Below are 23,725 nucleotides of genomic sequence, written 5' to 3'. Positions count from 1 at the left end.
ACATGCTGTATTGATGAGAGCATCAGCTTTGAATCAGGCAGAGTCAGGGTTAAATCCTCCGTCCATTGAGCTCCTTCTGATGTTGGGCATTTCCAAACCTTTGAACTGGAATTTTTGCAAGGAATGAAAGTGTAAAGGCTGTGGTACCCGGAAGATGGTACCAAGAAGGAAAGGTTGCTTTCCTTCCTTTATGCGTGTGACCTTTTTCAAAGGTTAAAGAAAATTTTATAGTTAGGATAAGACTGTGAGTATGGTATTTCATTCCTGTGGAGACGAGTGTGCCATCAGGCCCTATTAATAAACCTCAGAGATGTGTCTCAGTCCCCACTGGGCATCATCTGGCTGACTGCAGCTGCCCACCAGCTTTCTCCCCTGGTTGTATTCCTTCCACGTCCAGTCTATCCTCCATTTTGCTACCAAATTAATATTCTTAAGGGATGCTTTCATGTGTCACTCACCTGCTCAAGACATTCAATGTTCCTTGTTTCACATAATCGTAGAATGAAAGAACTGAGAGGAGTCATAAAGATCTAGGGAAGGCAAATAGGTTTCATCTCAAATACCAGCTCCCTTCAGCTGGTGGTAGCTCCTTGTAAATGACCATGTTACAAAGGATTCTGAGACTCATTGCTGGCTTACCAGCTCTGTCATTGATTGCTGATGGCTGCCTCAGCTGTAGAATGCAGATGACAGCACATATGCCATGCATTTCCTATTCCTGATCGTCTTCTACCTTTACCTGATTCTTGTGGTGTATCTTCATATTCTACGTAATATGCTTATAATGCTACTCTTTGTATTTTCAGTTTCAGACCTGACTTTTTTACTTCTCACTATAAAAGATGAGAAGTAAGCTTTTTTTATAGCCCTGTTCAGCACACACATTTCTTGTCCCTCCTTACACTGAATAGCCTTGTGTCATAATTTTGGCCAGTTCCAAATTTGATGTTTACATTATTATGAAGATGTAAAGGCTATTCACACCTGAGTCATGTAACATTATATAATTACTTCATCCTTACAAAAGTTTATGTCCCCAGGAATTTATAAATATCTTGGTTTTTTCGTTTGTAGTTTTCTGTCTGTGTACTTATTAGTTCAGCCCCAAGCTGTCCTGTAATTGTATAAATTTCTCAGTACGTTGAAATACATTTGGTAGTCTGTTCATTTAATCTTCTTGAAGAAAGCTCTTCTGAGACTTGTCAATGACTTCTGACCAAAGACCACTAGGCACACATCTGTAGCTGCATGAGTTGAGTTTGTTACTCATTGCAGCAAGGGGGATCACTCACCCTGGGGAAGGGTAGAGTATCTCAGTAGAGGGTATAGAAAGGACTTAAAAGATTGGGGCTTGTGTATATGACTTGGGGGATAGTTTAAGGAAATAGGACTTTGCCGTGGATTTGGGTGTTGTCAGAAAGTGAGAGTAATTCTATGGTTGAGTATCTTAATAAATCTCATCTGGAAAGAGAAAAGACTAGATGGAGGCTAAAGCTGAAATTGGTAGGGAAGACTGTGAGATGGGGATATACGGTATTTTGTGGCTTGGACAATGTTCATGTTTTTGTCTGTGATCAAACACAGATACAGAGTGGTCTTGTTTTTGTCTATGATCATGGAGTGGTCTTGTCTCACGGTGATTTTCTGTGAAATTGTTTGTGGTTGACAGGAGAACACCAAGGCCTAGCTGTGAGTGCCAGGTCAGCTCCTGGATGTCAGGGCTGCTTTTCCTTTTCAGCCTCCTGATCTGTTACAAGCTGGTCTCATTTCTCTCTGTCTGTACTCCCCGCTTTTATCTTAGGAGTCTTGCTCCATCATCCTGGTGACTCCCTTCACCCCTCTCCTATGTTGGATCCCCTAAATTTCATGGATCTCTTCTATTTCTCTCTTGGCTTACTCTCATTTTGTGGGAGGAACACGCCTTCCAGTAGCTTCCTGAGAAAAGGTGAATGGAAAGTAAGTTTTTAAGCCCTCGTGCATCAGAAAATGCATGTCAGAACACCTTGATGTCAGAAAATACTTTTTCCTCACTGTAGCCTCACAGATAATTGATAATTTAACTGGATATGGAATTTTAGGTTGGAAATCGGTTTCCCTCTTGATGAAGGCATTGATCAATTGTCTTTTAGCTTCTGGAGTCACTATTAAGAAACTTGGTGTCATTCTGATTCTTGACCTTTTATTTGAAACTAATTTGTTGTTTGGTTTTTTTCTCCATGCTGGAACCTTGTAGGACCTTTTACTTGCCTCCAGAATTTTTAAATTTCATGATGTTGTTCCCACTTGTGGCTCTTCTATTTTTATCCATTGTGCTGGACACTTCGTGAGCTCTTTGGATGTAGAAACTTATGTCCTTCAGTTCTGAGAATTTGTCTTGAATAATTTCTTTAATTGTGGCCACTCTCTTTTCTTGTTCTCTTTCTGGGACTCCTATTATCCGGATGTTGGACCTTCTAACACAGTGTTCTAATTTCTTTGTCTTTTTCTCTTATTTTCCATTCTTTTGTCTTTTGGACTTACTGCAAGGGAGATTTCCTCAACTTTTTCTTTTAATCCTTCTATTTAATCATTCATTCTGCTCTCATATTTTAAATTTGCATGAGCTCTTTTTTTCCTCTGAATTCTTCTTTTTTATAGTATCTTTATTCTTACCTCATATCTTCTCTTATCTAACTGAGGATATTAATGATAGTTTCTTTTTATTTTTTTCTCTCTGCATAGACTTCTTTTTTTTTCAAGTTATATTTTCCTGTTTTTTGTTTGTTTTCTTATTTGTTGTTTGTTTTTGTCTCTTTCTTATTAGAATCTTTCCTCAAGGATCTGGTGATCTTAAGCTGTCTGCTTATATTTAAGAGCGGGATACTGTAAAGCTAATTGGTTGCTGTTTCTGATGATGAGGCTTGCCGCTATAGAGTGATCTGGCTGGAGAGATACAGATAGATAGATAGATATGGAATATATAAGGAATAGCCCTTGACCAAAGAGGAGATTGCAGTAGAATGCTCAATCTACTGCAAAAATCAGTATTTTATAGAATATAAAAGTAACAGAAATGAAAATGTACTAAAATCCTCTTCCTTCATTGATTTCAAGAAAAATCTGTTATTGTCCTAGTACAGTTCTGGTGAGAGACTAACTTCCTCTTTGACCTCATGACTTATAATTAGCCTGGCCACAGTCCTAAGCTGGCTGACAGTACTTGAAAACAGGAGAGGGTCAGGCCAGTCACTCCAAGCCTGAGTGGACATTTCGGACTTGCGTGCAGTCCAGAAAGGAGAGAGATGAAAGGTGAGCACCAAGGGCTCCGGCTGTTCTTCAGCGTTCGTTTCCCCCCAGAGACAGTTGTTTGATTCTCCTGTGACCTTTGACCAGAGAGACTCTCCCAGAAATTCAAGCCATAAACCTCATGAAATTTCGGAATATTTTAGAAAAATATCAAAACGTTGAAGAAACTGAGGTTAACCAATATCAAATAACTGGGATGTTTACAGCAACAGAATAAAGTCTCATTTCTTTTTTCTTTTTTTTTTAAAGATTTTATTTTTTTTTTCCTTTTTCTCCCCAAAGCCCCCGGTACATAGTTGTTTATTCTTAGTTGTGGGTCCTTCTAGTTGTGTCATGTGGGACGCTGCCTCAGCATGGCTCAATGAGCAGTGCCATGTACATGCCCAGGATTCAAACTGATGAAACACTGGCTGCCTACAGTGGAGCATGTGAACTTAACCACTTGGCCACGGGGCCGGCCCCAAGGTCTCATTTCTTAACTCTTATGAAAGTTACTGATATTTGCTCATACACTGAACATGTCAGGAAGAACAGACACCAAACTATTAACAGTGACTCCTGGGGAGGAGCATTTGAAGTAGAGGTTGGGAGCAGATGATGTTTAGTTTCTTCCTGTACATACTTTTGTATTGTTTGGTTGGTTATAATAAACACATTATTTTTTTAAGTATGAAATACTACTCTATAAAAACCAAAACAAAGAACTAAAATAAGTAAGCTTACAAAAACTGCTGATATATGCAACGTGGGGTTCAAAAGTAATGGTAAATTACTTTACCTCAATATTAAAACATAATTAGAACTGTGACATTTGATAGATTTTCTTTTTCCTCCTCCATTAGTGGAAAGTTCAGCATAACTCCAGTGCCTTTTCCAGATGACCTTAGGAAAATTTCCTCCAGAGGATTTATCAGTTAGGTCTACAGTTTGGCTGCAAGAAATAACAGAAACTCAATTATGGTGATTTAACTAAATAGGGGCTTGTTTTGTCACATAATAAAAAGTCCAGAGGGAGGCACACCAGGTATTTTCACATAATGAAAAGTCCAGGATCCTCTTAGCTCTTTCTTCGGTCATCCTTAACATGTTTATTTTTTCCACAAGGTCACAAGATGGCCATTCCACCTTTAGGCACAAGATTACACAAAAGTGGGCTAGGGCAGAGTGCAAAAGGTATATGGCAGCTGCCTTGGCCGACTGTCTTTTTATCGGGAAAACAGTCACGTTCCCAGGAGCCCCATCCGGGAGGTTTCCACTTCACTCCATTGGCCCCTCCTGGCTTCCGTGGTCACCTGCAGCTGCAGAGGCATCTGAGGACCCCTGGGTGACTTGCAGCTCTGAATAAAACAGGGGTTCTGCTGGTAAAGTCAAAGTGGAGGGTCATATTGGCTAGACAACCAGCAGGCTCTGCTACCAATGGTTCACCTTGTCTCCCCTTCCACAAATCAAGCATCCTTAATTCCTGACTAAAACTGGAGGATTGGGTTTATGGAGAATTGAGAAAGGTGCCAGAGAAGCAGCTAGCCAGAGTTCAAAAATGAATGCAACTCATTGAATTCGCAAATGCAATGCGATGCAGTATGTTTGTAATTCAAAACACTGGAAATAACCTAGATGTCTGAGACCTGAAATTAGGAGAATTTGTTGGGAGCCTTTAGTTGACTGAATAGCTGGTGAGAATGCTCTTGTCGTATCTTCTATGAAAACCCTATACACTTCCCTGGTCCCAGTTAGTGTTCATGTACAGATTTACCTTCAGTTGGGAGCAAAGTATTTGGAGCAGCCCACTCCTGGGCACCTGTGGCAGAGAACCAGAGACCAGGGTGCTTGCTGGACTTACTCTGTCCAGGAAGAATTAACTCCACTCTCCAGAAAGAGAAACCAAACGCTTCCTTGCTGACTTCTTAACTCTTCCGTGAAATCTTCCTCGATTATCCAAGTCTATGCTGAACTCTCCCTTTTCTGCCCTGCCATAGCAGTTATCTGTTCAGCAATCACAAATTCTCTATATTGTTATATGGCTTTCACAAGACCAGGTCTTGTCTTCTTAAGTCCAGTGTGTGCTTCTCCACAACCAGCTCTCCATGGACAGCAGAACATGGCTGGGCATCTGAGGGTACAGAAGGTGCTACCGAAGACGCACAGGCTCATGGATGTTGGAGCATCCAAAGATACACTTTAGCTGCTTTGAAAGAGCAGCATGAACCTCACAAAAGTGACCTTTAAATCACTAAGCAGTATGATCTACCCTTCTTGGGACAAATTTTAGCCAATATTCAGCCTTGGTGCTTAGAAGTGTGTGCTGTCACAGAAGGAAAATGAACCGCGTCACACTGGACTCATGTGCTTTTGGTATAAAGGTCCAACTCTAGACCCGCTCAGAATCAGGTATGCTGTCAGCACCCCGAGATAACCCTTCCTGTATCCTCGGATGGTACCCCTTCCGCCATCGGCTGCCAAGTGTCCACCTCATCTCTGCTCTCTTCTCCATCATAAAGAGTCTGACAAGCTCATTCCTAGTAAGGTAGCAAAGACTGACGATGGCATGTTGCCCTCTCCCAGAAGCACTTTAACAGAGGACGAAGTGCAAGCCAGTACAATAGGAATGTAATGGTGGAATTTCAGGTATCAACAAAAGAGGTTAAGAGGCTTTTTTGTATAAGAACTTTCTAGCTACTCAACCTACTACTACATCAGAGTAGCCAACTATTCCCAGTGTTATTTAATCAATATCTCCTATTTTTTTCTTTAATCTATAGGATTTCATAAATGAGTTCACATTTTATAAGAATAATAAATGTCATTTATTTGCATGTTTCCAAAGTGCTGAATCATGGGTTAGAGAGGTGGTAAAATACAGTGTTAAGATGGTGGGCTCTGAGCCTGACGGCCTGGGTTTCCACCTACATCCCTGAGGCAAGCTGCTTAAATGTCTCTGCTCCTCATTCTCCTCATCTGTACAATTGGAGGTAATAATGTTACCTACCTCAAGGGGTTATTGTGAGGATTAAATAAGGTCATACATATAAGCACTCAGAACCTTGCCTGGCACACAGTCAGTGCTCTATAAATGTTAGCCGTTATTAATAAGACTTATTTTATTTCCAAATGAATGCGAAATAGAATTATTTGCAGCTGGTGAATTATGGATTTTTAACAGGTCTTCCTATTTAGTTTCCCATAAATTTATAAAGAAGATTCAGCATAATAGGCAGTTCCAATAAGATTGAGAATCAGGAGTTGCCCACCATTTTCAAAAGGTACGTGATGGAGTGGGTACGTGACATTGGAGATTTCTTTCTTGTATAAATACCTGCTTTAAATTTTGATTTCCAGATGGAAGCTATCCCTAAAGATGACACTACAGTATCTGAGAGACGCAGAGAACTCCACAAGGAAGTTGAAGTAGCTAAGAGGAATTTGACCCAACAGGTTAATAACAAGTCTCATTTAAGCTTCTATCTCAGAATGATTAATATGAAGTTCTGTCTGTGACTATGTTCCATGACACCTCATCAGTAGGAAAGTCATCAAGGAGAGAAGGATCCTACTCGCTGTGGGTCTGTTTCTTCATCTCAAGGTCCACTTCAACCCCATGTTAAATTTGGGGGAAAAGGATGTATTTGAACCAGCAAAAACTATACGAACTCATGAGACTTTAAAAATAAAAGGGCTATTGATTATATTAAAAATAAACAATAACTGTTTTATTTCACCAATGTCTAATTTAAAATGTTTAAATTTTGTTTATTCAAGCCACTCTCAAAGTATTTTAAAACACGCTCTTATTTCTCTTCAAAAAGTTACTTGAAAATAGACTCTGAATCTGAAAAAGTTCTACCATGTTACATGTGTTACCATGTTTGCATATTCTTTTATAAGATAAAGAGAGTACTTGGAGCTAAGGCAGTAGAGTTATTGTGTGTTTTAATGAAATAAATTTTACACATGAAATAAAAAAGTAGTCTAAGATACCTTAGTGTGTTCTTTCAAACAAATAAATTAAAACGTGTTGTATTTATCAAAAGAAAATCCTATCAGAAGCTGAGTCTAAGTTAGTGGAACAGCAACTTGCAGAAGAAAACAAGCTTCTGAAGGAGCAAGAGAACATGCGAGATCTGGTGTTCAACCTCGTCCGACTGACGCAAATCAAAATTGATGAGAAGGAGCAAAAGTCCAAGGACTTCCTGAAAGCTCAGGTGAGCGCGCTTTTGTAACCATCCATTAATGACTGCAGGAGTTCAGGGCAGCCTCGTTTTAACACAATGGTCATTAGAAAGCTGTAATCCTGAGTCTCCTTCAAGGTCCAGTGGCTGTACAGCTGCCCTAAACAAGACTCAATCATGCACTGAAGAATAGTCCCAGGATTCAATTAGCAATAGTCACAGTCTAGAGAGAAAAAGAGCTAGATCTGAGCAGAGGAGCTGAACAGAGGGCAGTGTCACTGAGAGGAGGGCGGGCACCGCCAGGGACCAGCTGACAGCTGCACGGGCTGCAGATATCCATGAGGAGGACCCAGCCCACCTTCCACCGGGATCTGCCTGGGAACAACTCAAAGCGGTAGCATTAGACTGCTATCCCTCCCAGGTTCATCAAGCCATTTGAACCAAAGCCAGACACCCTAAGTTACTGCTTCACCCCGTGACTTTGCTGGGCTCCAACAAAGTACCAGAGCTGACCCAGGGCAACTTCCTGAAACAAAAACAACAATGAAACCAATGGCCAAAACAACCCTCCTGTTGTGCTGGCTAAAACTCTAGAATCATTTATTCCACGTAAGGATTGTGTCCAGACAATATGATATGACATATTACTAAAATAGAACACCTGAATTTACCATAAGGCCCAGATGTTGGCTGTTTCTAAGGGCAACCTTTGTTCTAATTCTGAGCAAGTATTTACATGGGGTAGCACTTCTCCTTGTTCTTCAGAAAGAACTCACTCACATCAGAGCGTTAGTGAGCAATGAGGTTAAATACAGAGATTGCGGAGAAGACTGAAGAGAGCTACGCCGCACCCACAGCACACTCGTCAAATCCCCCAGCTGTTTATTTTCCCTCTTAGAACATTTGAGAAACTAAAAGAAGTTTAGCATGATTGGCACATGGGAAGATGGGGAAAAGGGATGTCAAACAGTGAGACCCGAGAGCAGGAAAAGTCAGACGGTGAAGGTCGCTTAATCCACATTAAGCAGTTGGGACCCTGGTCACGGAGGCTGCGGCAGCCCAGCAGGGTTCATGGGTAGCTGGTGTCAGTAGAGTGAAGAAAGGAGACACAGTGGCCAGGGAGGCATGAGGACCGAAGGCAGCCTTAGAGAATGGGGTTGCTGAGGCTGAGAGCAGGAGCAAAACAAGGAGAGGAGAGGGCGCAGGGACACCTGTCACAAGGACATCCATCTGGTTTATGAATTAGACAACTTTCTTGTTAACCTCCAAAATGGATACATATGTTATCTATGGGTGACTAATCTGTGTAAACCAGACCTCGTCATTAAATGAGCCGATAGCTATGAAAGCACACAACATCTCTTTCTTTTGAAATATGGAAAACAGTAAAGGAAAAATATTGTTTTCCTGAAGTATTCTTAGCGTTGGGAATTAGTCTGTTAACCATTAGCCGTAATCTGTAATTTCCACAGACAACAATCTTATTTTATTTTCACACCTCATCTACATCCCTAAAAAAAGACAAAAAGTGAAGGGAAAAACCAGTGTTGCTTGTCACTCCCAAGGTGGATGACGCTACATTTTTCTATCTGTTGAATTCTTCACACATACAGTTACCTAAGTAATGTTAGTTTCTTCCTGACTCCTGTTCTCACTGAGAACAACGTGAAATTACTCCCCGTCCACCTTGGCGCAGATGCCTGGTTTCTTCCGAGTCCCTGACACCAAGTGGGCTTTGCTCCCACAGTCCTCGAGCGAAGGGTGACGGAAACTATGTCCTCTGGTTTCTTCCAGCAAATTCTTCATCTTTGAGTACGTTTCTTACCCTCGATGAAAGACCCGGTATCTTTATATTTGAAGAACATAACGACTGTATTTGGCACTTGGTGTATTTTTAGGACTTTAGAAATAGACCTGCTATCTTTTAAAATATCCACGTGTAATCTGCATACACCACCTTATGGCTGGTCTCAGGGTGGTGCCTCATTGTGTAGGAAAACACACTCAACATACAACACACTCAAAGAATGGAAAAGTGCTCTAAAATCATGGCTCAGTCTCTCAAAAACACAAAGGACCACAGAGAGTTCAATTCATAACTTTTATCAAAACTTACTACCAATCCTCTCCCCTCATCTACCTTTCACCAACTCCCCACCCACGCAGCCAGCCCAGCCGTGCTGTCCACAGTCACTCTTAGGCTCTCTCAGAAGTTCCCCAAACTTTTCCTCAAGCCCAGCTTGTGCAGGCTCTTTCCTTTTCCTCCTCTCTCTTCTTTCTCTCGCTTAATTAGCCCTTTCTCCTAGTCAATGTGATTCAGTTCAGCTGGCCAGGCATTTTCTGATCGCCCCTTCTCTCTTCTCCCTGATCTGCACAGCCCAGCTGGCCAAGATAGAATTTTCCTAACAGATAGGAAGTATTCATATGATGGTGGTGGTGGGTGTTTTTTTTATTATTATTATTTCACTCATAATTTTTATATTTCAGCAAAAATATAACAGCATTGTTAAGGAGATCAAAGCTAAGGATCTTGAAATCAGGATACATAGGAAGAAAAAACGTGAAATTCATCGGAGGTAAAAGAATTACATGATGATTTATCTAGTTTAGGTGGGGGTAAAAAATGGATTTTAATTTCACAAGTTTCAAAAATACTTGTATTTTCACAGACTCAGAGAGTTTGCTAAACTGTATGACACTATTCGAAATGAAAGAAACAAACTTGTTAACTTACTTCACAAAGCTCACCAGAAAGTAAATGAAATCAAAGAAAGGCATAAAATGATATTAAATGAACTGGAAATTTTAAGAAATAGTGCAGTTACTCAAGAAAGGTAAGTGTTACAATAACTATTGTCCTTTCAAAGGCTTCCCTTCTGATTTATTGAACTCTGAAGTACCCTGGGGATAATAAGTAGAAAAGAACAGACTTCTGCAAGGCTAGAAAAGCCCTTGCTAAAATACTTTCCTTTACAGACAATCCAAGCAGCTGAATGTGATTCCTTCTGCTTCTGCTGTGTGGGAGCCGTATTTTTTTTTTTTTTACGTGAATGAAAAACTATAATATATGACTATGCTTATGATGTTTCTTTCCACTTACCCAATTAGAAAGAGAAGCACAAATTTGATAATTTGCATTTAAAGTTAGAAAACAATCAAACGCTTATTTACTAACATCCCCTGGTTGCAGACTTGAAGCATCTAAGGTGCTTGTGGGAGGCAGGATAGCAGAGTAGTTAAGAGAGGTGGCTTGCTAGACTCAAATCCCAGCCCTGCCACTTACGAGCTGTGTGACCTTGGGTAAGCTGCCTTCCCTCTCTGCGCTCACTTTCCTTACCCATAAAAATAGTCCTTATTTTACAGGACTTTTTAAATATTAAATGAATTAATCCACATAAAAAATAGAAGTTTTCAGCGAGTGTTTTCTTAATTTATTTACCGTGTGGCAAGATCTGTTGGACTCTTTCACTGTATTTGGTCTCTGGTCCACTGAGTCTACACAACCTAATCGTTTTCTGGTGGCCATTATTGCCCAGTTTCCTTTAATAAAGTTATTACAAAATGGCCTCTTGTGTGTCGGGTAGTGAAGGGGTGGGAGTAGAGTGGGGAGGGGATTGGGATGAAAAGGAAAATCTAATTTCCTGACCAGGTTCTCATTCTACATGGGGGTAAAATATCATTCATGGAGGCCGTGCATTCCTTCAGCATTTCTTGGGACACTGAGTTGAGTCAGGCACCACCCTGGGTCCAGTGGGTGTCATCAGACATGACCTTCTCCGCCCTCGAGAGAGCACAGTCTCCTGGGGACAGCAGAGCAGTAAATGAATTAGTCTCTTGCTTTGATGAAGCGGGGCAGCAGAGGCTTGGGGCACAAAAGAAAGATGTCCTAAGCCAGAGGGAGGGGGAATCTGAGACCTGGGAAGATTGCAGAAAGCCCTGAAGAGTATCATATGATGAATGTCATGGTTACCCGACTGCTGTCCTTTCACGGGACACGCTCAAGCAACAGCCGCTTTGGTTCTGCTTGTGTTTCGAAAGTCTGCATTGTTTTTAAAGAAACTACGTTGTAGTCTTACCTATTTTCCCATTATTTTTAAAGAAAGCTACAAAATTCTATGCTGAAACATGCCAACAATGTTACCATCAGACAAAGCATGCAAAACGATGTGTGCAAAATTGTAGCAAGACTCCAAGAAATGAAAGAGAAGAAGGAAGCACGCTTAAACAACATTGACAGACTCGCCAACATGATCACGATGATTGAGGAGGAGATGGTGCAGCTTCGCAAAAAATACGAGAAAGCCGTTCAGCATCGAAATGAGAGGTGAAAACCAGGAATCTAACAAGAAAACACACCTCCCAGGGATCCGGTTTGAAAATGTTGCCCCTTTTCTCTCTAGACTTGACAGTGGATGCTGAGGGAGGTTTGAGGTTCGGGTGTCATTAGCCCTTGGAGGAGAGGGGCTGTCTGTTTTGCCTGAAAATAGGAACCTCTGTCCTGGTAAGAGAGACAGGCGCGAGGAGAGATGGGGAAGTGGCTCGCTTGGACAGCAGAGTCTTTCCCAGGCGCCCGTTCGGGATGCCTCTGATACCATCTGGTTCTTTCAGTGTAATTGACGTAAATAAGTCTTTGGATCTTGTTCATTTTTGGGACAGGTTTAGTCTTATTCTGATATTTATTAAGCCATTCTCCCAGTTCATTTTCTCAGCAAGTAAATGAGACCTTTAGGGGTAGCATCATTTCTTCCAGGCTACAATTACGTCATTCATCAGTTACAATTTTAGCAGTTTTCCCAAGCTGCTTGTGCTCTGGGAAATCGAGAATGCAAGATTGTAGCCCCCTATGGTAATTACATCTGGTAGCAGAATCATTTCTTCATCGCACCTTGATCGTGTGCTGTTCTGTATGAGGCTGTGTTCTGTGTAAGGGCTGAACCCTGAACGTACAAAAAGGCAGGAAACCATTGCTGCTGGCTGCTGTCGTCAAGAGAACCAAGAAGATCATGAGAGGGGCCCACGGAAGGCAAATGAGACAAGATATAGAGCTCAGATTAGCTGAACACGACTATGTGCACACGTGTTTTGAGGGAGGAGAGAGAGAAATAGAAGCAATTAAAGATGAACTCTGGGATAACGGATATGCACAGCATGTGGGAAGCACACCACTTTTTCAAAGGGCTGGCAGGTGTTTCTCTGGGGGAAAAAAATTAAAAGTCCTCTTATTTGGCTCCTGGCACAAACCAAAGCATTTAGGCAGCCTGCTCCCAGGCCCCAGTCGGATCTGTGGGTCTGGAGTTAGAAAATTCCGACTTTGTTTTTTCCCTATATTCTCCTCAAAAAGAGGGTTCTCCCCCCGCGCCCCTATCCCTATCAGAAATACTCAAATTAAAAGAACCTTCTGGGCCTGGCAAGTTAAATAGAGCAGAACTGCTGCAGAAACACATTCCCTGGCCCCTGCCTGGGTACTTCTGGCCAGATCTTGGTTGGCAAGTCTGGCCCAAGAAGAGGGTCTGCAGAACATCAGACTATGGGCTCACTTTGTTCATGCACGGGGGTGACATTCTTTCCCAGCCCAGGAAAACCGCTGGGACCTGCACAGATACCGTGGCAGCCAACCACAGAGGCAGCTCAGAGTGCAGGCGCTCAGCAGTCCGCCCTCTCCTCTCCCCAGACAAACTCAGAGTGGGTTTAACTAGAAAGCCCATGGTAAATGTCTGCTGTGTTCTGGAATTATGCAATATTGGTGTGTATTTTGCACCCAAAGCCAGAGGGGCCACAACGACTAGTAAAACAGTGGCCTCAACACCCTCTCAGCCTCTGCCTCTCAATTTGTCCGCAGTGGTGTTCAGCTAATAGAGCGGGAAGAGGAAGTGTGCATCTTCTATGAAAAAGTGAACATCCAAGAGAAGATGAAGCTAAATGGAGAGATTGAAATACATGTCCTGGAAGAGAAGATCCGTTTCCTGAAACTGAAGATTGCTGAGAAGCAAAGACAGATTCACGTGACCCGGAAGTTACTGCCGGCCAAGCAGTCCCTGGACGCAGACCTCGCCGTGCTCCAGATTCAGGTGGGAAACATGCTCGAGAGACACTTCCTGGGACCATTTGCGTTCACTTTTTTCTCCTTTATAAATTTGTAGGTTGCATACGTTCTTACAAGTAAATCAACCATGCCTCTCCTGGTACCCATAAGAACCTGTGAGCTGTGTGTCTTATCTAAAAATGCCTTTGACCGCTGCTCCATGGTGGAATCTGTGCTGCAGGCGTCCGAGCTACAGATGTCTGCTTTTCTGATGAAGCCCTTTCCACCCTTGGAATTTAGACCCTCCCAGATCTGAGCTCCAGCTCAGCTTCCTCATAGCTCAAAACTTCAGTAATCCAGGCTTTCACTACCCTCAGCATAATCATCTTTTGATGCTTGCTGGGGACCACCCAGCTCTCTTATTTTTGGTGCTCTTGCCCTCTGGAGCCAAGACTGTTGTATATGACTAGTTGGCAATCACATATATTAGACTCCTTTTTAACCCCTGTAGTTTCCCTGCAATTTAATGACCCAGCCTCTAACATGGCCTTTGTTAGAGTAGAATAAAACTAAGAAATTTAAACATGAAATAGCAAATAAATAAATAAAACATGAATATAAAGCTACTTTCTTCACATGTCATAATTGCATTTTTTCCTTAATGAAAATGGAAGAAAAAAAATAAACGGAAAAATCTGTGACCTTGGGACTGGCTCAGTGGAGTAGTGGTTAAGTTCACGTGCTCTGCTTCGGCAGCCCAGGGTTTTCAGGTTTGGATCCCAGGTGCAGACGTGGCACCGCTTGTCAAGCCATGCTGTGGCAGTGTCCCACATATAAAGTACAGGAAGATGGGCATGGATGTTAGCTCAGGGCCAAGCTTCCTCACCCACACAGACAAAAAATCTGTGGCCTAAACTTTTTTTCCATTAACTCAGTGTAGCAAGAACAAATTTTAACCTCTAACATGTTTTCTAAAATGTCGTTTGCTTTCAGATTTTTTCTGATTGTAAAATTAAGATGTGTTCAGTTAATGAAGTTTTGAAAAAATACAAAAATTTGAAAGAATAAAATAAAATTCTATCCCCAAAATATAATCACTATTAAAATTATCAAAAATCTGGAAGAGATCCTTCTGGTCTTTTTCTAGCGTATGAGTAAATGGTTTCCGTTAGCTCATGCTGTAGACAGAGTTTTGGGTGCTGCTTTTTTAATGTAATCGTGTCGTGGGCACTCACAAGGCGATGTGGAACTGGCTGGTCGGTCTACTTTCGTATTTTATGCCATGTGAGTGTGTGTATGCTAAATAGACGATAGGATCTTTCACTTCGCACAAACGTGCCAAGGTTCTGATTCCAGTGTTCACTTTTTTAGCCATAAATTCTCCCATTCTCCTCTTCAATCAGCATAGCTCTGATTTAGATGGATTGGCTGGAACATCCCCCAGGTCTCCCACACAGCCTCCCCAGCCTTCCTGTGGCTTGGACTCCTGCTTCCAATGAGTGCTTCATTTGCGGGGTGCCCTCATCAGCTTGCACACACAGTGCCTGGTCCGCTTCTGTGCCACGTCAGTGCAGACTCAGGACTCGCTCTTTCTTCAGCCTCCGCCTCCCAAGACCATTCATGCAAGGCCTTTGTCTGTGAACTGACTTTATTGAGGATCTGGGTCAACAGTGTCAGGGGGTACATTACAGAAATGCAAAGAACTTCAAATTAAATATCAGACATCTATGCCCTTCAAAGTCCCGTAGGGCCGCCCCACTGCTGGGGACAGTCCACCAGTGTATTACCCCAAGCAGCGCCCTGGCCTAGCTCTGTTTCACTGGCTTATCTTTCCATCTTCACACGCATCTTCCCTCCACAGCCTCTCCATCCTAGCTGGCCCCCAGGCACTCTGGGCTGGTCTCACTCCATTTTACAGAATAATTTGGCTCTCTTCAGCTCTTTCCCAAAACACAGTTTAGGAGCCATCTTTGCCCATGCTGACATATCGAGATACCCGGCAGAAGAAAAGGACTTTAAATTCAATGAAATCCACTATAGAAAGTCACTTTCTATTATGTAAGCATCTTATTTGTGTTAATTGCAAATCAGTTCTTCTATTCAATGGATAAAATTAATTGTTCTTAAAAAAAAATATATATATATATATATATATATATATATATATATACTTGGCATTTCATTGTTTAGAACCAGTTATTCAGTGTGAAATGCATTGTTCAGTTTCCCCAAGAGGACAATATTAAGCATTTAGTGAGAGTATGCCCTGCCTGATGTGAACCTTTAGCATTCTGACTGCACAGCTGAGACAGAAGGACCAGGGGCTCTCATCAGTTACCTGTCCTACCAGGGCTGGTTCTCAGCTTAAGAGCAGTTGAATAGGAAGTTTCTCATTAGTCTTCACACTGCACTTAATTATTTCATTGTCTACTCAGCACTCATGAGGTGGACCCTTTGTGGGACAGGATGTGGAATTTTGAGCTTCGGGCTAGCCGCTTTTCACCCTGCCCTGCAGTGCCAGGTCCCTGTCATAGCCTGTTATCTGTGACAGCTGCAGTGTATTGTGTTTTTTTTCCAAAGTCTTCCCATTTTTTGCATCCTTTTCGGAATTTTCTTAAGGTTTGCATTTTTTCAACTGTTTGAAACAGTTTCTAATCGTCCAACAGACTAATTCAAGGATTAGGATGAGTCATACTTTCCTGGTGCTTGTACTTACAGCTCCTTTTAGGGATCTTGGAACTGAACTATCTTAGGACACAAGAAAACTATTTTATATAGAAAAAGTAAACAGTTTTTCCTCAAAGGCCCATGGGGAAATAAGATCAGTCAGGCACCACTTTGATAAGCAAGCACCGTAATTTTGTTTCTTATTTAATTTCCTAATTAAGAAAAGGAAACATTAAGTGTTTTTAAAAATAAATACAGCAAATGCTTAATTACATATATATGTATACTTTAACTCCATATTAAGGGCATCCAATTATGGAGTGTGGAGAGAGAAGAAGAATAAAAAAATTAAATTATTTATGTCACCATTTAAAATTCTTTTTGTCAGGAGGAAGACCATAAATTAAAAATTTTAGATTCTGCCTATATCACTCTTGAACATATTGTAAGGTGCTTTAAATAAGCTATCTCATTGAATGGATCAAGCCCTTGAGATTGGGTCTTATCTTCCCATTTGACAGTTGAAGAAACTAAGGTTTAGAGAAAATAAATGATTTGCCTGAGATTATACAGGTTTTCAGCAGAAAAGCTGAAAATGATAACTCTTGATTTTCACCATGTTCCACATCTCTGTCTATAAAACAAAAACCAAGCTTGGCCAGCCCTCCTACTTGAGAGTTGTCGTATTTCTTCATCCACCTCCAAAGTCTCATTGATTCAACAAATGTAGTTGATATATTTATATATAAATAAAATAAGTAAAATATAGAAAACATTATAAAGGGTATTTATTTAGCGAAAAAGATAAAAATAGTTCAGGCTATTCCTCACAGACTGTGCATTGTGTTGACGTAGTAGTTAAAAACTTTACTCTTCTTTGGGAAGCCATGAAACCTATTCCCAGCAAAGAGTTTTAAATTGGAGTCTAGTATGTTATATAACTTGTATGTTGACCACATCGGCCTCTGTAACCACCTGCGTTGAAGAGGTCAAGTCTGTATTCTTGGACCACACAGCTCCCATGAGTATAACACAAAATGGGAAGTCATCAAAGGACGGGTTGTAAAAACCAGCTTTTCCTTTGATGACTCAGAAGTCACTGCCTGGCCTTGAGGGCTCACTTACAGGCATCGTCCTCGTAGAACCAAGGGTGAGAGAAAACATTGCTTAGCCATAAGTCCCAGCGGATGGGGTGCTAGAGGTCTCTTCCCCCTTGGCCTGGGTTGGTCTACTGACAGACTCTAAGGCCCCTGGGCCATGTGGTTTTAAGATTTACTGAGCAAGAGAGTTAGTTTTAGAGTTAATGTTTCTTTCTTGTTTAATAGTTTTCACAGTGTACAGACAAAATAAAAGACCTGGAGAAACGGTTTGTAAATCCTGAGAGTGAGAACAGAACCCGCTTCCTTCCGGGGAAAGACATGACTGAAGAGGAAATGGTCAAAAAATTAGACGAGGTAAACATTCTTTTTTAAAATAGCGTTTATCAGCCCCTTGTTGATCAGTGTCATGGATGGATGTCTGTGGTGCTGTTTCAGGTTATGCAAACAGATTTATCTCTCATTATTCTAGCCACTAATATGGTCCTTTCATTGGAATCTAGTAACGAAACCTAAGCTTGTCTTTTAGACTCTTGCCAAAAGAAATAAAAATGAGTAGTTTCAAGATGCCCACCTTTGTCTCATAGCCCAAAGGAGCAATTTGGGCATCTTGAATGGATTAATTTGTCTTCCTGCTGGGAGCACATCAGAGGAATGGCAACATGGAAGCTAGAGGGAGCTGAGAGGGCCCTTCTCCACCATGGAGAGGAAAAACTCCCAGAGCTATCTGGAGGGGGCTGGGGCCCGGGAAGTGTGGACTTAGCCCAGCTCTAAAGACTTTCTAGAGATATCTTGGTAACTGCAAAAGCAATATGTCTTCATTAAGGGGGAAAAATAATACTGTAATTAGGAAAGAAGATTTTAACTTGCATGACCTTTTTTTCCCCTTCCTATTGAAATTGCTGTTGACCATAGCTGGCACTACAGCTAGCCAAGAAGGAGGAGAAGTTGCTGGAGAAGGATTTCATCTATGAAGAGGTCTCCCGGCTCACGGACAGGCTCTCCAGCAAAACTCAGGCCTGCAAGCAGGACACACTGCTGTTAGCCAAGAAGGTCTGCCCAAGACCCTGCCTTCTCTCTTCTGCGCTTACTCCTTTCTTACTTGTCATTTTCCACACTCTTTATTGAGAAGCGTCGGAGAGATTAGGCTTCTTGACTAGAGAAACCTAAAGATGTAAAATTAAAAATGGAAAGATGACTCTTAGAGAATTGTCCAAAATAAGTTTCAGTCTTGTTTCCTGAATGAATTCACTTTATAGTAGGAAAACCTAAGCTTTTCAATGACAGTATACAAGTTTCACTTTCAGGGCACCTACTCAAATATGACGATTATTATCTTTATATTTCATGTGCCAAGTTAAATCCTTTCTAGTTCCTTGTGAATGGAGGGCCTCACCTATCCAGCGGTCTGCATGGTAACTGCCCCAATCCAGAACTCGGGCAGATCCCAGAAATGGAAGGGAGCCGTTAAAGAGAACAGCGGTCACACAACACCTGGGCCTGTCATGTCACACTGTGGAGTGGAGCCACCGCCAGGCTCCAGTAGTGAGGAAAGGCCAGCGACATGGAGCTCCCTAATTTCTGGAGCACTAATCCGGAGTGCTGATTCAAAGCTACAGGGTCTGGGCTGGGACTACGAGAAGCTTCAGTGAAAGGAGCAGCCAGCAGGAGGGACGCTGGTGATGCAGACGCAGCAGGACCTGGCCCTCCGTGGCCCCTTGGAGCATCCCGCTGTGACAGCACAGGGAGTAAAGTCAGCAGTAGTTGCCTCCCCTGCTCTGTGGGCCCTCATGCTAGGCAGGAGGGCAGAACCAAAGAGGAAGGGACACATGGCCCACACTGTCTAGAGGGGCAGACAGCGAAGATAATAGATAATGGTAACCCCACCCCCAACTGGGCTCCTGAGGGCAGTGGCCGTGCCCTGTTCTTATTTCTCCAATGCATGTGCTAAACTCTAGAAAAACATTTACTGAGTAAGTAAACAGTCGCATTCTAGAAACAGTTCTGGCACACTAAATAAGTAGGAAATTATTGTAAATCTCAAGGCTCCTTTGCATTTTATTTGGCTTCTGCTCTGACGACTTCCACTACTGGACCGATCCGTCCAGCGGCCTTGTGCCGAATCACCAGTTTACTTCACAGAATAAGAAATGTTGGGACTTTTTTAGGCTCATGAACTTTGAATTAGCATGTCCAGTGTTTCTTTAAATGTTGCCTTCCTTCCTTTTGCAAAATGAATGTCCCTTTCTTTGGGGGAAGTCAGTTACCCCGAGGGCTGGCTTGTCAAGGCTGATGGGAGAGTCTGTCTGGAAGTTAACTGTGAGGCTAGAGAAATGCCAGTGGTGTCTACTGTGACCCTTCACGGTCCTGTGGCCAGGAAAGTTCCAGCATAGCTGAGATCATCTCCTCATGGTAGGCAGAGCTGGAAGATAGAAAGACACTTAGATCCCAGATCTGTGATTTACCAATTCCAGCAAGTGACCTTGAGCAAGATATGTAAGTGATCTTCAGACTGAGTTTGCTGATCTGTGAAATGGGTGTGACATCAGCTGAAGTTGTTGCAAGCATTACACAGTCGAGCAGAAGTGGCCTAGCCCCTTGCGGGTGCTCAGCAAGAATGCATGTCTCGAGTCTCTCATCTTAAGTTTCCCAAATGAACAGAAAATGCGAAATCTCAGCCAAGACTTAGAGAACCCAGAATAACACCATCCTTTCTTTGATTTATGGAGAAGGGAAGTTGGCTAGTTACACACACACATGCATACCCCCCTCCCCCCAAAGTGCACAATGGCTAATTAATTACGAACTTTAAGATAGACATAATGACTCATCATTGAAGCTTTAAATGGTAGTCGTTTTTTTTAAATGGTAGTCATTTTTATTCAATGTTTGCTTCCTAAAAATTAGTGCAGTAAGGAAGAGTTATAAAAATTTACATTCCCTATCAAGGAGCCAAAGTTGGTACATAACAGTCAGCAGTTACATTTTCAGAGGCAGGTAAATCACTAGCAGCAACATTTCTCCAGGCAAATGTACGGATAGGCCAGTGCATGCTCAATTAGGAGAGGAAAGTGTTTTGGGGTCAGGTGTAGTTTATGGAAGCTCATACGCATGTCTCAGTTCACCCTAGTTCAAAGGACTAAAGGATTAAAATAGACTAAGAATTTATTCATTCCTTCATTCAACAAACATTTTAGTTTTGCCTGGTGCCTCCTATGTTCAAGCACCATGCTGGGCACTGGGAATATGAATAAAACAAAGAGTCCTTGCCTTCACGCAGAGTACATTCTTCTGGGACGACGGACAATCGCCGAATAGCTGAATACATAGATCATGTCAGTAGTGAAACAGGGCATGAAGCAGAAACAAGGCCAGGCAACTGGTGCCACCACTCACAGCCCCGCCCTGGCTGCAGCCCCTTTCAGAAAGCACACAGCTACCACCAATTCCAAGCTCACTTCTTTTCTGTCCTTTAAAATCCGTTCTTCCACTTAGTCCTATCTTTTAATTCTTTGATGATAAATAGCTGGTGTGAAGTGGTAAACACACACACACAACCAGGAACATTTCATTTCAAATTATTGGCCAGATTTTCCCAAGCAGGTCAGCTCCTGCTTGTCTGTGACCTAATCTTGATGCGTCCCAGGAATTACGATGGCTAATACAAACACGTTGAGGTGTGATCCTTTCCACTGACAATCACTTCAGTGTAGGATCTCTGCTGATCATCTTATAGAAGTAAAGAGTAACTTTTAAGTATTGTTTTTGTTCTACCAGATTTTTTTCTGCTGGATAAGTGACTAATAACATGGCAAAAGTAGGTCAGAACGTGGACATCAAGAACACATTTTTCCCCCTCTCTTTATCACCCCTTAAAAAAAAGAGATTGAACTATTCCCCTCCACGCTATCCACTTGGAAGTCCAGTATCCAGATGAATAGATCTCTTCCTTTTCCCTCCTTGTCCTTATTTACACAGCCAGGGTGTTGGGCTCAATCGCTGAGGTCTCCTCCAATTCTTATTTTCTATAAACTCCCACTTAAACTCTCCTTCCTTCGGGCAAGAACGCCCCCCACCATCACAGACAGGCAGCACCCTGCCATTTTCTTCAACTCTTCGTGGAATGGACACATAGGCTAAGCCTTGGGTTCTTTAATTCTAGATGAATGGCTACCGGAAGAAGATCAAAGATGCTACTGAAAAAATGATGGCTCTTGTTGCCGAGCTGTCCATGAAGCAAGCTCTGGCCATTGAACTCCAAAAGGAAGTCAGGGAGAAAGAAGAATTCATCTTCTCTTGCAATTCCAGGATAGAAAAGGGTCTGCCACTCAATAAAGACATTGAGAGAGAATGGTTGAAGGTACTTCGAGATGAAGAAATGTATGCCTTGGCCATCGCTGAAAAGTCTCGGGTAAGCTGTGGCTTCTGTGTTGCATTTATAACATGTGGCAGGAAGGGTTGTTCTCAGGGGCTTCAGTTCTCCCACAATATAGGGAAAATTTCCCCCTCTATCACACACATAGTCCCAACAGTCATTAGAAAGAAGCTTTGTTGTTTTACGATATTCTGTAGACGCATCGAAGTAAGATAGTCCAAAGTGCCATAATATTCCCCGGGGAACACTGGGCAGCACCGAGTCGCACCCCACAGTCTTACATCCTGGGCTCCCACTGGCATGGCAGAGACTAGGCTGGCCTCGGTTTTATCCACAGGTCTCCAGTCTCTGTCCTTGCGCCCTGCTCAGACCCCACCTTACTCTTCCACGCCCATGTGGCAGCCCCAGCACACTGCGAGGCCTCCAGCATATTACGGTTGTCACGGCCTTCTGCAGACTCTGCACTCGGTGTGTATCACCAGCCTCAAGGCCACCCCTTTCCTCTCCCGCCACTGGCCTAAGGCTAGGTCTATCACGGACTCCGCCTGCAAGTCGGGTGCCCAGTTCTTCCGCCTACTCCCATGACCTTTCAGTGTTCTTAGAATGGAATTTGGCATCTCATTCTAAGGAGACTACATCCTGGGGACCTACAACTCCCTCTCAGACTGTTAAGTAGGCGTCCCAAGAGGATCACTGTTCACTCCCTAACCCAAGAATGAGGTGCCTTCCCAACACATACCAGGAGCACCCGAGAGCAGGGCTGACTTGTAATTCCCACAGCGCCCGGGACTCTGTTTTGTAGGGCATTCAGATTTACCTAGGGTGTCCCGCTGTCATTTACCTGTCTCCATTATTTAGAATTCCTTTTAACGCTCTCAGAGATTCCTCTGTTTTCCAGCAGCGCAGGCAGACTCTTGAGGACCTTGAGGCTCACGGCCAGCCGCTGCCCACTGCTCTCCCTGGTCCTACTTCACTCCTTATCTCTTCCTTTGCCACAGCTGCTCATCAGTGACTTTCCGAAAGAAATAGATTGTCCTGCCTTTGTCAAAACATGCAAATAATTAGTGCTTGATGACAGGTATTGAGGTTGGAATATAGTGAATTTAGGACCCAGCAACCAGTTCATGGTAAACCCGAAACCCCAGGAAGAGAGTGATGCTTGAGCAACATGGGTCATTCCAATGAGCTGGCATGGGGGTGTGTGTGTGTATGGTGACTCCACCCTCACACCCTCCCATCCCTTTGGAGAGTATCAGCCAGCACAGCCTAAGGCTGCTCAGACCCCATCTGCGTCTCTTGGGCCCTGAGGATGAAGTGACTTCAGCAGAGTTTTCAGAAAACTGAAAAACAAAAATCATTCTTTGCAGGAGTTCTTGGAAGCAGATAATCGCCAGCTGCCCGATGGTGTTTACACGACTGCAGAGCCGCGTCCAAATGCCTACATCCCAGAGGCTGAGGCCACTCTTCCTTTGCCAAAACCGTATGGCGCTCTGGCTCCTTTTAAGCCCAGTGAGCCTGGGGCCAATATGAGGCACATAAGGAAACCTGTTATAAAGCCAATAGAAATCTGAGTATGTGACCAATGCAGGCTTCTCGAGGAGTTGTGTCAACCAGGCTTCCTCATATCTACAGCTGGAAATGTCAGTGTAATCGCTCCAAACTACACACAAACATGGCATCCATCATCAACCACGGAGGGCCACACCGCATCCTTTCACACCGACCTGTCACCAGGCTTCATGTGACGTTGAGTAGGACACAGAATTGTCCTACAACTATGTCAAAGAGGATATCTGCATTGCCCATTTCTGTCTTTTTCACTCTGTATATTGACTACCTTTCAGAAATATATAGTAGGCCAGGCCCTATGAAAACGCAATAAAATAAATCAGTTTTCAATGACATACAGAAATTGGCAGAGTGGTCTTTGTTTATTGAAGGAAAAAAAAATACTGTTCAATCTACTCACTTTAAAGAGAAAGATAGAATGATTATTTGAAAAGGAAAATAGCCTGAGTATCATAGGGGCAGAACTCTGTTAAATAAATGGCTGTCTTTGAAGTGAATGGTGGTAAACCTAAATCAAGGAAAAAGCAGTGGGAAGCTTGTCGTG

At 42.6% G+C, this 23,725-nt stretch overlaps 1 protein-coding gene across 12 annotated transcripts in view; it reads left to right on the top strand.

The window, feature by feature from the left end:
* CCDC146 (coiled-coil domain containing 146) overlaps window positions 1–23,514 on the top strand; it is a 114,917-nt gene extending 91,403 nt beyond the window's left edge. For 6 of the 12 annotated variants that reach the window (XM_014738881.3, XM_005609025.4, XM_070264180.1 and 3 more), the window contains 10 exons: window positions 6,622–6,717; window positions 7,314–7,484; window positions 9,939–10,027; window positions 10,121–10,285; window positions 11,551–11,775; window positions 13,291–13,519; window positions 17,466–17,594; window positions 18,153–18,290; window positions 21,400–21,648; window positions 22,980–23,514. In XM_014738881.3, the coding sequence (XP_014594367.2) occupies window positions 6,622–6,717; window positions 7,314–7,484; window positions 9,939–10,027; window positions 10,121–10,285; window positions 11,551–11,775; window positions 13,291–13,519; window positions 17,466–17,594; window positions 18,153–18,290; window positions 21,400–21,648; window positions 22,980–23,183 (1,695 nt within the window). In that variant the 3' untranslated portion in view covers window positions 23,184–23,514. 12 annotated transcript variants of the gene reach the window in all.
* The last annotated feature ends 211 nt before the right edge of the window (window positions 23,515–23,725 follow it).

The sequence above is a fragment of the Equus caballus genome, chromosome 4 (genome assembly GCF_041296265.1).
Source record: "Equus caballus isolate H_3958 breed thoroughbred chromosome 4, TB-T2T, whole genome shotgun sequence".
Lineage (NCBI taxonomy): Eukaryota > Metazoa > Chordata > Mammalia > Perissodactyla > Equidae > Equus > Equus caballus.
Note: the sequence above shows the minus strand (reverse complement) of the source record. Positions and strands in the feature narration are given on the sequence as shown.